This window comes from Balaenoptera borealis (genome assembly GCF_965194805.1).
Source record: "Balaenoptera borealis genome assembly, chromosome: 11".
Classification (NCBI taxonomy): domain Eukaryota; kingdom Metazoa; phylum Chordata; class Mammalia; order Artiodactyla; family Balaenopteridae; genus Balaenoptera; species Balaenoptera borealis.
This window is the reverse complement of record NC_138868.1, coordinates 24,429,502-24,443,731: the sequence shown is the minus strand read 5'-3', so window position 1 is coordinate 24,443,731 and position 14,230 is coordinate 24,429,502. Positions and strand designations below refer to the sequence as shown.

General features: G+C 41.5%; 1 protein-coding gene across 3 annotated transcripts in view; it reads left to right on the top strand.

Moving 5' to 3' along the window:
• LOC309606560 (uncharacterized protein) overlaps nt 1–14,230 on the top strand; it is a 33,726-nt gene that overhangs the window by 14,376 nt on the left and 5,120 nt on the right. Inside the window, exons 2-5 of one of the 3 annotated variants that reach the window (XM_082343885.1) lie at nt 1,425–1,575; nt 3,186–3,301; nt 7,975–8,063; nt 9,052–13,503. In XM_082343885.1, coding sequence (XP_082200011.1) covers nt 1,425–1,575; nt 3,186–3,301; nt 7,975–8,063; nt 9,052–9,057 — 362 coding nt within the window. In that variant the 3' untranslated portion in view covers nt 9,058–13,503. Of the gene's footprint in view, nt 1–1,424; nt 1,576–3,185; nt 3,302–7,974; nt 8,064–9,051; nt 13,504–14,230 lie in introns of those variants that run through there. The other 2 variants (XM_082343883.1, XM_082343884.1) reach the window with 2 other exon arrangements.

The following is a 14,230-nucleotide window of genomic DNA, read 5'->3' as shown; positions in this document are numbered from 1 at the left end:
CTATTGGTTCTGGACATCTATGTGCCAGGTCCTGTACTCACCAAGGGTGTACCCCAGATATGTGAGGCTTGGTCCCCAACCTAGAAGTTTAACTTATCATTGATGAGACAAGGGGTATAGATCCTGCAGTCCTAGGATGCATTTGTCTTTTTCATCGCATCGTGGAAAGAACATGTGTTTTAGAGCTATGCCTGCTGCAGTTTGAATCTCACCTCTGCCACTTGCTAGCTGGGTTGCTCTGGGCAAGTCTTTTACCCTTTCTGTGCCTCAACTTCCTCATCTCTGAAACCCATTTCATAGGTTGACTCTTAAACATTAAAGAGACTATATGTAGAGTACTATCATATAGTAGGTGTTTAATAAATATTAGCTATTGTTATAATGACTGAAAGAATAGGGTCGTGAGTCAGATAGCCTGGGTTTGATCCTACCTTATCCACTTACCAGTTAAATGACCTTGAATTGTGTACTTTTACCACTATATTCCTCAGTTTCTTCCTCTATGAAATGGGGGTGATAATAGGATTGTTGTAAGGAGTAAATGAAAGCATACGTATGTATCAGAGCAACAGTAGGCATCTTAGCAAATATTAAGTGAGTACCTTAGGAAATACTGACACGTATTAACTGCTCAATATATGCTAATTTTTATTATTAATTATTTTTACTTTATTACTAGCATCATTTTATTTTTATCATTATTATTAGTCATCCATCTGATTTACAGATTCAAAATCCCCTCACTGATTCTCCTAGATGACCGTATTTCTATCCATGGCACCACACATTAAAATCGTCCAAATTTACGACTTCAGAATCACTGAAAAGTTTTCTTTCCCCGTCTACTGTCATCTTGTCAATTCTTTCCGGAATGTTTCTTCCATCAAAGATCTCCTTTCCATTCCCACTGGCTTCATACCTCGTCAGTTGTTTCTACCTGATGTGAATGCAGCTTATCTTCTGGGAGCCATTTTTTGATGTGGGGAGAAGACGACATGGTGGCAGCGGGCACATGGTCCTTCCACATCCACTCCCCTCTGCTTGATTATTTCCGATCTACACACGCAAATAATTATGCCCTGAACTTAGTTCTGTCTGCTCCCCTGCTGGAAGAACAATCAATGGTTCCCCATGTCTTTTACTTTATATACAGATTCCTGAGGTTGAGGTTCAATATTTTCCACAGTCTGGCCCAAACCTGCCAAGAGTCACTATTGTTGACTCTCTACCTTGCATGTAGATTATGCAATTACTTTATACCCTTCATAGTAGTTTCCCTGTCATTGATTGGTTCAGGATTGGGCGGTCCTAAGCCACTTCACATCAGTGAGATGTGAGGAGAGATTTGCTCAGGGCTTCTGGGAGAGAGAATCTTCTTTTTCCTCTCTCCCTTTCAACGTGAACAGCCTGTTCCCTGGATTCAGCTGGCAGCCATCTTGTAGCCATGAGAACGGCCATCAAGAGGGCGGCGTCAACACAGAGCAGAGGAGAACCAAGAGAAGAACAGAGAAACAGTATGGAGCCCTGGTCAAACTGCTTCTGGAGTTCCCCTGGCTCCGGACTGCCTGCCTCTTGGTAAGAGAATATGGGTGGCAATAATGTTTACCACTTTCAAGCCTGGCCCCTAAAATGACCCCTGCAACTTGTGCTGTCTGGCTGAATGCAGAGGCTCAAGTGGAAGACTCTGTGAGGGCCTTAAGGCATGGCAAAGCCACCAGATGCAAGAAACCTGGATATCTGAGTCATTGTTTGAAGGAGAACTGCCCGGGAATGCTGCTCCACCAAGAACATCTGCATCGAACCTCGTGTAAGAACAAAATAAAGTCCTATTGTGTTAAGCCACTAAAATGTTGAGATTATTTGTTGGTTAGCGAACCCTGCCTAATACGGATTATAAAGACAGGGCTTAGCAAAATCCTGGGGCATAGGTAGATGACAGTTCTATCCAGGTGATCAGCAAATGACAGGTAAAAAAACCTTTACCTGATGACCAGGAGAAGGATAGCAAGTAGAGGCCTTCACAGTGGAATGGGTCACCCAACTGAGAAGGGATGGTTAGCTCAGTTTCCTAATGTTGGCTGCAAATGGCATGTGTTGGGCAGAGGCTGGGCAGTCTCTGGACACTGAATCTACTCCTGTTCTTGGGGTCCCACTTGGGCCTATTATATAACGGCCCTTCTTTTAGGTCCCATAGACCTCCTTCCTCTTCTGCCTTTCGTTTTGACAGATGTTACCAAACCACCATCCACAAAAAATAAGCCCATTTGAAGTCCCATCAACCTTTTATGGGTTGGGGGTGAGTGTCTATTTCACTCTGTACTATCTAGCACTGCATATTCTGAGACTTTAATTTTAAAAAACTTTTACTGTGGTAAAAAATGCATAACATGAATTTTATCATCTTAACCGTTTATAAATGGACAGCTCAATGGCATTAAGTGCCTTTGCATTGTTATATAACCAATCTCCAGAACTTTACCATCTTGCCAAACTTAAACTCTTTACCCACTAAACAACAACTGCCCATTCCCCCCTCCCCCCCCAGCCCCTGGCAACCGCCATTCTACTTTCTATCTCTATGAGTTTGACTACTCTAGGTACCTCACATAAGTGGAAGCATACAGTATTTGTCTTTCCATGACTGGCTTATTTCACTCAGCATAATGGCTTCAGAGTTCATTCATGTCATAGCATGTGACAGCTTCCTTTCTTTTTAAGGTTGAAAAATGTTTCATCGTATGTATCTACCACATTTTGCTTATCCATTCATCCATTGGACACTTGCATTGCTTCCACCTTTTAGCTATTGTGAATGGTGCTGCTATGAACATGGGTATGCAAATATTTCTTCAAGATCTTGCTTTCAATTCTTTTATTTATACAACCAGGAGTGGAATTGCTAGGTCATATGGTAATTCTATTTTGAGTTTTTTGAGGAATCACCATACCGTTTTCCATAGTGGCTGCATCATTTTACCTTCCCACCAACAGTGTGTGAGGGTTGCAAAGTCCCCACATCCTTGCCAGCACTTGTTGTAGTAGCCATCCTAGTGGGTTGAAGGTGACGTCTCACTGTGATTTTGATTTGCATTTCCCTAGTGGTTGGTGACATGGAGCATCTTTTCATGTGTTTGTTGTTTAATCTGCTTTAGCTTTTTATTTCCATTTTTTCATTCTATTTGGAGGTCAAAGAGGAACTTTCTTCCCAATGGTGAGATGTTTCCACTTCCCAGTCTTATAAGGACTACCCCAACTTGGCGAACAACTGCTCAAGTCTGCGATGAGTTGCACGTCAGTGGCGGTAGGAAAAGCTCACCTTCGTGATCATCATGCTCATCAGATGCAAGGTTTACACAGCACTTTGTAGTTTACACGATATCTCACTCGATCATCACAGTAGCCTTGCAAGGTGCAGAGGACAGATGAGGAAATTGAGGTTCAGAGATGAGAACAGAGAAATAGAAGGAAACTGGTTCTTTAAAATCATAACCACTGAAACAAATGTCTAGTGATGCACAACAGACATGTCTGGCTGCCTACCCAACATCTGTTCTCTCCTTTTCCTTTTGTCAGAGCCCGATTTTGTTGGGGTATCCACCTTATCCGGTCATAACTCTGTGAGTAGGTCTCAAACAGTAATGGTGGTTCTAGCCTCTTGCTTAGAGATTGGTTTCACAGTGGCCAATACAGTGTGAGGGGGATTTTAGGAAAGATTTCTCATTGAAAAAAGTAAAGCAGGGACAGCTTGGTCTCTTCTCTTTTTCTCGATGCGCTGGTTCCTGGACGGATGCCTGGAATTTCAGCATCTATCTTAGGAACACAGGTGGGACCAATTTTAGGATGAAGCCTAAATCCTGGGATGACACAGCGGAAGGAAACTTGTTTCAATATCACTGAGTCATTGTTAATACAACATTAGCATTTTCCCTTGTTGTAATGTGAAATAATAAGTTTCCCAAATGTAAATTGGGCCAGTTTGAACTAGGATTGTTTTGTTTTGCTTATTTGTTTGTTTTTGGTTTTCTGTTTTTTGTTTTTGTTTTTTTTTTGGGGTTTTTTTGCTTCTGACCTAATCCTGTTCTATGGTGGACAGAATTACACATTGACAGGAAAGCAAAGTGAAAACATGAATCAAGAGCCATAAATGTCAGAGCTGCATCCCCATGTTGGGGGTGCCAGCACTAAGCCAGGGGTTAAGGGGAAGGTCAGGAGAGAGTGGGTCTAACCATGGCTGTGAGACATAAAACACAAGGTGCAAATGGTGAGATGGAACCTGTTCTCATTCTGTCCAGCAGGTCAGCTGGACATAATGAGACCCAAATATTGGGTCCAGAAAGAAACCTGTCATTCCCTGGCCCAATATTTTCTTTCTTTTTTTTTTTAATTGAAGTATAGTTGATTTACAATGTTTCAGGTGTACAACAAAGTGATTCGTATATATATATATATATATATACACATATATATCCTTTTTCAAATTCTTTTCCATTATAAGTTATTACAAGATATTGAATATAGTTCCCTGTGCTATACAGTAGGTCCTTGTTGTTTATCTGTTTTATGTATCATAGTTTGTATCTGTTAATCCCAAATTCCTAATTTATCCCTCCCCCCGCTTCCCCTTTGGTAACCATAAGTTTGTTTTCTATGTCTGTGAGTCTATTTCTGTTTTGTAAATAAGTTCCTTTGTATCATTTTTTTTTAGATTCTACATATAAGTGATACCATATGATATTTGTCTTTCTCTGTCTGACTTACTTCACTTAGTATGATAATCTCTAGGTCCATCCATGTTGCTGCAAATGGCTCAATATTTTCATGTGGAGGAATTTCAGCTAAAAATACTCCTGGCCTCTCTAATCATCCTTTACCCCCTCTTTTCTGGCCGGTGAGTTTGGAGAAAAACCAAACATTCTCCACTCAGCTCCTCCCTCTTCCCCTCTTTCAGACCCTGCAGCGAGGGACCATTCTGGGCTTCCATCCTCTCTGTGGCAAGTGGAGGAAGCCTGAAGGTTTTTGGAGGGAATGCTGCAAGTTCATTTCAGAGGGCAGTGCTAGAAAGCTCTCTCTGGCCACATATTTAAAACAGATTCTTTTCTTCAGCTTTTCTTAGTAATAAAGCTGCTGTCTTGATCTCCAACTATCTGTCTCCTGAATATATTTCTTCTTTGGTTCTGAACTCAGGAAGGAATATGAAAGACATTATTCATTAGACCCCTAAATCTTAACCCAAACCACAAAATCAAAATTATTAAGTATTTAATTTAATACAAAACCTCACATTACATCTACTAGTCTACTGCTCCTATGATGTATTTCCTGCAGGATGTGGAGGGACAGGAATGTTTTAATATGCCTGATGTGATCTGGAGTATGTTTTCCAAAATTAAGAGGGCCAGGGTCTCACAAAGGTCTTTAAAGAGCCTACAAACAATAAATGCTGGAGAGGGTGTGGAGAAAAGGGAACCTTCTTGCACTGTTGGTGGGAATGTAAATTGATACAGCCACTATGGAGAACAGTATGGAGGTTCCTTAAAAAACTACAAATAGAACTACCATACGACCCAGCAATCCCACTACTGGGCATATACCCTGAGAAAACCATAATTCAAAAGGAGTCATGTACCACAATGTTCATTGCAGCTCTATTTACAATAGCCAGGACATGGAAGCAACCTAAGTGTCCATCGACAGATGAATGGATAAAGAAGATGTGGCACATATATACAATGGAATATTACTTGGCCATAAGAAGAAACAAAATTGAGTTATTTGTAGTGAGGTGGATGGACCTAGAGTCTGTCATACAGAGTGAAGTAAATCAGAAAGAGAAAAACAAATACCGTATGTTAACACATATATATGGAATCTAAAAAAAAAAAAAAAAGGTTATGAAGAACCTGGGGGCAGGACAGGAATAAAGAGGCAGACATAGAGAATGGACTTGAGGACACGGGGAGGGGGAAGGGTAAGCTGGGACGAAGTGAGAGAGTGGCATGGACATATATACACTACCAAATGTAAAATAGATAGCTAGTGGGAAGCAGCCGCATAGCACAGGGAGATCAGCTCAGTGCTTTGTGACCACCTAGAGGGGTGGGATAGGGAGGGTGGGAGGGAGACGCAAGAGGGAGGAGATACGGGGATATATGTATATATATAGCTGATTCACTTTGTTTTAAAGCAGAAACTAACACACCATTGTAAAGCAATTATACTCCAATAAAGATGTTTAAAAAAAAAATCAAGTAAGGACAGAGATTTGACTAAAGTCTCAGACTCAGGACAGACAGGAGATGTGTGTAAGGAGCAGGTGGCAGGGCTGAGAGGTATGTATGAAATAAGAAGTTCTAAAATAATTTGACCTGTTGGATGATTGCAAACCAGGCTGTGTTTGCCTCTAAGAAAATATTCTGGGTTTCAACCACCTGACGTTGAGTCAGCTGAGTCTAAAGGTACAGAAAAAATAGTGTTAGTAGTAGTAGTAGTTACAGCAGCAGTAGCACTAGTACTAGCTAAGATATATGGAATGTATGTTATTTTATTTTCTTCCATTATTTTATTCAGTCCTCACCACAACCCTATGGATTAAGCATTATATTAGCTTTGTTTTACATTTGAGGAAATTGGGGCTTAGAGAGATTAAGTAGTTTGTCCAAGGTCACACAGCTAGCAAGTACCAATTCCCATTCCTGATAAATTTTCTGAGGAAAACTCTGATGGAAGCAAAAAGCAACATGCATACGAATTTCCATTAGAATGTTTGATATAATGGTGACCAGACGAAGCAACTTACATGGACATCAGCAAGGAAACAGTTTAATAAATTATGCTACATCCAATCAATGGAATGCTAGATATCATTTTAAAAGAGTAATTCTGGAACTCACGTTGAAAAATGAGCACTAGAGAATTCAATGCTAAGGGAACAAAGCAGAAGAGAAAATGGTGTGTACACCGTGATGGCAAACAGTGTAGGAAAAAAAAAGTCTGAGCACGTGTGATCAAAAACTAAAAGGAAATATCGAAAACAGAAATAACTTTTAGTAACAAAAAGATTGGGATTTAGATGAATCTTTTTCTCTTTTTACCAAAATTACTTTCAACGTTGCAGAGGCACTACCTCGTCAATAAAAGCAGAACAGATCTGAATGGAGCGCTGTAGGCAGAACTACATGCTTGTGCATCAGCTAGTTTGTTGGTGGGGGAAGCGCCCCTGGGAATGTTGGGGACAGCTTGATATTGCTGAGCCTCCACCCGACTTGCATGTATTCCTAGGTGTCCTTTTAACTTGAGGCAGACGCTGAAATCCTGAGCACAGGTTCCTATAAAGCATCCCACAGGGAAGGGAAACTTCGACCCTGACTCCAATCAGCTAGAATCCCGAAGCTCTACGTAGCAGGGAGGTTTTGCAGACTGCCCAAAGTACTGGTGACATCACTGAGTCGTGGGTGGAGAAAGGCATGGGAGAGGAGGTGAAGACATTTACACCATAAACTTTTCTAGAGGAAATGAGATGCAAATGAGTAAAGGGCAGGAAAGAGAGAAACAAATGCTGAGGTGTTGGATGGTAAGAGACTTTCTCGAATGGTTAAGACAGGAAGGAAAAGGCAGTCCAGTAACCCAGTTTCCTCAGTCCACAGAGGCCCTCATTGCAGTAGAAAGAACAAGGGCTTTGGCATCGGACAAGTTTCCGTCACTGGCTCCACTGCTGTGTGACTATGGGCAGGCCACACTTAAATCTCTCTGATCCTCAGATCCTTTATCGTTAAGTGGCAATAGCCATTCCTACAACACGGAATTCGCTGAGACATCCTGAAGTCACCCTTCTCCCAGTGACTGCTCCATAACAAAACTGGGACTTTCTTTGTCTTCCATCGCTCTCCCCGTGGAGATGGGGACTGTATAGTATATTCTGTGCCGTCCGTGTTTATCCCATGAGCTAACTCCCTGTCATTCTGTCTTTCTCCCCAGCAAAGGACCAGAGAAGCCTGTCCCGGCTTCCTGAGGGAAGAGAGAAGTGTAAAACTGGCTGCGCCCCAGAGCCATCCTCTGCTCTGAAGGTTAGTTTCCAGATTGCGTGTGATGAGAATGGAAACACATGAAAGACCTAAACCAGGCCTCCAGGGGCCGACACTCTGTGGGTGGGGAAAGAGAAAGGGACAAAACCCGGCTGACAAGGTGGCAGACAGGCAGACCAAGGTGGTGGGAGCAAGACTGAAGTTTCAAGAAAAGTCATAAATGTGGTTGGTGGGAGGGGAAGCCAGCCAAGAGGTAGGAATGAAGGGAAACTGGGGAGATGATGAACTATGAGGTTGTGAGGAAGGCAGGGGGAAAGTGAAAGGGAGACAAGTCAGGGGGAAAACAGAAGTTAAAAGAAGATAGAAAGAGTGGGGAGTGAGAAAGATGAGACGTATCTGAGAAATCGATAGAATGCCCATCATTCCTGTGCATCCCGCGGACGTCACCCACCTCTGCCTAGCACAGGGGCACCGTGAATACAACGTAGAGGGGAGCAGCCGCTGGTCATGGGACACGGGGCAGTTTCTCCATGAGATGAGGCAATGGATATGCCATTGTTGGTTGATTTGTCGGTGGAGATACATGACCCCCTGTTCTGGGGGTTCCCCTCCTCCACAAGACTAGGCTGGAATAAAGAAAGTTTTCCACTCTTGAATAAGAGCAAGCCATGTCTTGCCAGTGCCAACTATCACTGGCATGGCCCCATCTGGCCTGGGAAAGGGGCAGTGGTTGCTACTGAGAAGCCAGATTCGGTACAATTGGAACAAAAGCCAACGAGGTCTTGGGTACAGCCTCTTTCTGGGTTTTCCCTCTGGTTTTTCCTGAGTATTTCCCTCGTCCACATCCACCTGAGCCAAACTTGCTGGGGAAGAATGATCTTCTCAATTCACTGACCCAGCAACAAGAGTGACTGATAAGGCTTTACAAGTTTAGATGGTAGATGTTGGGGCATCATCTGGCTGGCAGAAGAGAGGCTGACTGGACCTTCTCTCAGGATGTCACCTGGTGGTCCTGCCTCCTGCTTCTCAGGTTTGACAGCCTCCTGTGCATCCCTTTCCAGAGGCCGCCTGTCCGGACCACTCACAGCACTTGTAAGACTGGACCAGATCACCCTCAGCCCCACTTCTCGCAAACTGGGATGAGGATGGGCAGGATTTCCCTTCCAGTTCTACTTCAGGCAGAACATCTCCAACCAGCGTGTGGTAGAGACTGCCCTCGGGACCAGGGCGTTTCCCTAGAGATGAGGGGAAGCCACTCAGCATGTGTGTGTGCATCCTTTGTGCACACACCTGAAGACACCAGTTATCCTTACCGCATCTTAATATGTTTTTAAAATATGATCGTTGTTTGATCCAAAAGTTATATATATATATATTTATAATGCGCATACAAACGTCTAGTCGAGATGATTTTAAATCACCCATAATGTAATAATAGTATTGTGGTTATGTTATTTTAAAGAGCTTTTATCTTTTAGAGACACATTCTGAAATATTTACAGATAAAAAGCCATGATGTCTGGGATTTGTTTCAAAAGAATCCAGTGGTGAGGAAGAAAGTAGGAGGTGCAGACAGATAAAATGGACCATGACTTGATAATTGTTGAAGCTGGGTGATGTGTACATGGGAATTCATTATACTTTTCTCACTACCTGTTTATTTATATTTATGATTGAAATTTTCTATAATTAAAAGTTTTTTTTTAAGATTTCCACCTTCCTTTTGTGCATATGTATTCTTCCATTAAATCTTCATTGCCTTGTTTGGAAAAAATCACCAATAATCTCACCCCATATGCTTTCAGTCCTCTTTCAATACAAAGATATACAAAGAGAGAGGCTGTACTCTATTGGGATTTGTAACAATGTGTTGAAAATCAGACCTTATTTATTTGGTCAATATTAATATTTGCACACTCTATTTCTTTTTTTATTGAAGTATAGTTGATTTACAATGTTATGTTAGTTTCTGGTGTACAGCAAAGTGATTCAGTTATATATATATATATATTCTTTTTCATATTCTTTTCCATTATGGTTTATTACAGGATATTGAATATAGTTCCCTGTGCTGTACAGTAGGACCTAGTTGTTTACCTATTTTATATATAGTAGTTTGTATCTGCTAATCCCAAACTCTTAATTTATCCCTCCCTCACCCCCTTTCCCCTTTGGTAACCATAAATTTGTTTTCTATGTCTGTGAGTCTCTTTCTTTTTGTAAACAAGTTCATTTGTGTCACATTTTAGATTCCACATAGAAGTCATATCATACGGTATTTGTGTTTCCCTTTCTAACTTACTTCACTTAGTATGATAATCACTAGGTCCATTCATGTTGCTGCAAATGGCATTATTTTATTCTTTTTTATGACTGAGTAGTATTCCATTGTGTATATATACACCACATCTTCTTTATCCGTTCATCTGTTGATGGACATTTAGGATGCTTCCATATCTTGGCTATTACAAACAGTACTGCTATGAACATTGGGGTGCATGTATCTGTTTGAATTATAGTTTTCTCCAGATATATGCCCAGGATGGGATTGCTGGATCACATGGCACCTCTATTTTTACTTTGTAAGGAACCTCCATACTGTTTTTCATACTGGCTGCACCAATTTACATTCTCACCAACAGTGTAGGAGGGTTCCCCTTTCTCCACACCCTCTCCAGAATTGGTCACTTGTAGATTTTTTAATGATGGCCATTCTGACTGGTATGAGGTGATACCTCATTGTAGTTTTGATTTGCATTTCTCTAATAATTAGCGATGTCGAGCATCTTTCCATGTGCCTCTTGGCCATCTGTATGTCTTCTTTGGAGAAATATCTATTTAGGTCTTTTGCCCATTTTTGGATTAGGTTTTTTGTTTTGTTTTGTTTTGTTATTGAGTTGTATGAGCTGTTTGTATATTTTGGAAATTAACCCTTTGTCAATCACATCATTTGCAAATATTTTCTCCCAGTCTGTAGGTTGTCTAGACAACCTTGCTTACTCTATTTCAAGGATTTCAAAACCATGTTTTGTACTAACTTTGTGAGAAATTTCTTAAACATTTAAGCCATTGACATTTTGGTGATGCTGTTACTGCAGTGTAACCCAGACTATCCTAATAAACTTAATATTCCATCCTCATCAGAGATGGCAAATATTGATCATTAGCATAACCATTGCCCCATCCTGGAGATGTGATAAATACTACCAACCCATCACTGAACTCTTACACATTGATCTGTAAGACCTCAGAATCTTTCTCATCACAGTGACCTAAGCCATCACTACTAGTTAATTAAAGCTGGAAAATGAAGGGAAACCTACCAAAATCATCCTACTGCAATCAGCATAAAATCCAAATTTCCTACCATAGCCTGCCAGGTCACACAAGAGCTAGAACTTACCCTCCTTTACAATCTCATTTCCTAACCACTTATTTCTCACTCACTCCACTCCAGCCACACTGGCCTTTCTGTTCCTCAAACACACCGAGAATATTCTCATCGCAAACCTTTACACGTGCTGTGCCCACTTTTTTTTGAAAGCTTTTCTCTCATAGTTTTGCAAGTTTGGCTCACATGTCATCTCTTCAGGCAGACCTTCCTGTTCACCTCATTGAACTTAGCCTGCATCCTCTACTCACCTCCTCAATGATAAGAAAACACCAGTCTGTCTTTTTTGCTGTTGCATTCCCATTACTGAGTAGTTCCTGGTCCATGGAGGTGCTTACTAAATATTTCTGGAAATAATAAAGACAACTAATCTGCCAACTCCAATATAGAGCATAATCTTTTTGAGGAGAGAGAGGAGGTCCGGTTCTGGGGCTTTCCCTCCGTGTTGAGTCCATGTAATGTCTCCAGTAAGGTACCCTTAAATTTCTGATTGACTGGTGGTTAGAAGGCTCTTATTTCCCTTTGTATGATGGTAGATTCATATCTGTGCCTTTTTTCCTTCCACCTCACATACACTCACTCAAGATGTCTCCTCTTTTCTCTCTTCTCCCCACCTCTCTCACCACATCCTCTCCCTGTGAAGTTCAGTTCAAGGCTCTTTCTCACTCACACAATGCCTTCCAAGACAGCAGTCTACTCTGGTGGAGGGGCAGCACCCAGCCCTAGAATGGGTTTGGGCCTGGCCTCACATCCAATCTCAGTACCTATTCCCTTTTCTGTAGGAGCTGACGCTAAGCCCCATCCAGACTTGGCCGGAGCCTCAAGCCTGTGTATTGGAGCCCAGAAGTTTTACCCTTTGGGTGTTTTGAAGAGAAGCAGCTGTTACCATTTGCCAGCTGAAAGGTTTGCCTTTGAAATAGACTGTGAGGCATGTTCAGGCAGAAAGGGGCTTTTTGGAGAAGGCCTGGGAAGACAGGACTCAGAAGACCTGCCACTCAGTTGGATTGCCATGCAACTGTAGGCAAATCATCAGAGATGTCTAGTGTCTATAACAGTGAGAAGAAATAATTGTATTCTTTCGGGATAGTTGGATGATGCGGGGGTGGGGGGGTTTGTAGGTGAGGCCAGGTAGTGAAAAGAGCATGGAACTTAGAATCAGAAGCCCTGAGATTTAGTGTCATAAGTCCTGAATTGAAGACCCAGTAGGAGGCACATCCCAGCCATTTAAGCCCCTGTTTACTCTTTTGTAAAATAGACAGATGCCCTCCTATAGTCAACAAGTTTTTTGGTTGCAACAGAAACCAGCTGAAGCTAACACAAGCAGAAGAAAGGGGGTTTATGAAAGGACATCAGGGTGCATCACGGAAGTCATGCACAAGAAGGCAGTCAGATGTCAAGAATGAACTAGAACAAGGAACCGAAAAAGTGTCAGAGGTGAAGTTTTTCTGCCTTTCTCTCAGCTTTTGCCTTATTCTTCTTTCTTTTGTTTCTTCATCCACACAGAGGTACATGGCTACCCCACAGCTTCCAAGTATGTGTTTTACAGGTTCAGCCATACTCCAATCCCAAGTTTCTAGAAGAAAGACTCTGATTGGCCCAACTTGCATCAGGTGTCTGGCACCTGGTCCAGTCAGTCATGGGCATGGGAGGTAGGGGTCACATAGTAAAATTATGGCTGCCATGGGAACTTTTGAGGATCTAGATGCAATATTGAGAGAAAGAATTATAACTTGTGAGTTAGGCCAGCAAACCAAAAAGTGGCTTGTGTGGACTATGGTCACTGAATAAACCTTCAGGTGCTGTAAATAGAGAATGGTGTTTATTTCCAGGAAGGACATACAGCTATCTCACAGTGATATTCTAAGGAATGAAGGCATAGTCCTATGGAAATCTAGAATTTTCTAGTAAGTAATCAAGACCTGAGTTTTAAAGTTGACTCATTCTTAAACAACAAGGTCCTACTGTATAGCTCAGGGAACTCTATTCAATATCCTGGGATAAACCATAATGGAAAAGAATATGAAAAAGAATATATGTATATGAATAACTGAGTCACTTTGCTGTACAGGAGTAATTAACACAACATTGTAAATCAACTGTACTTCAATTAAATTAAAAAAAAACAAAACAAAAAAAGTTGCCTCATTCTAAGAGACTAATTTTTCAGTGAGTTATGAGAATCAACATTCTCCACCTTTTACCTTAGATACCTCTTCTCTACCTCCACAGGTCTAACAAAAGCTTCCGAAGGAGATCTTCCTTCTTAAAAGAAACTGACTGAGATAAAATCTAGTGAAAACTAACTAATTAAGACTCAAGTGACTTAGTATTTTTGCTAGATCAAGATCAGAATGGGATCAAAATTTTCTATCTCTATATCTCTTAATGGCAAGAAAGATTTCCTTTAAGTAAAATGAAGATGCGACCTTGGACGAGTCACCTAATTCCTTATCTGTAAAATAGGAATGAACTTTTCATAGGGTTGTTGTGACAATTAAATGGCATTAGGTTTGGCGTGTACTAAGCACTGGTGGTTAACTGCAGTGTCTATGATAATGGTGTTGGGCTGGTGGTGGTGGTGGTGGTGGTGACAGTGATGGTAGTAATAATGATGGTGGTGGTGGGGTGGTGGTGGTGAAGTGATGGTGGTGATGGTAGTAATTATGGTGATGGTGATGGTAGTAATAATGATGGTGGTCGTGGTGGTGGTGAAGTGATGGTGGTGATGATAGTAATAATGGTGGTGGTGGTGGTGGTGGTGGTGGTGGTGGTGATGGTGATGGTAGTAATAATGATGGTGGTGGTGGTGGTGGTGAAG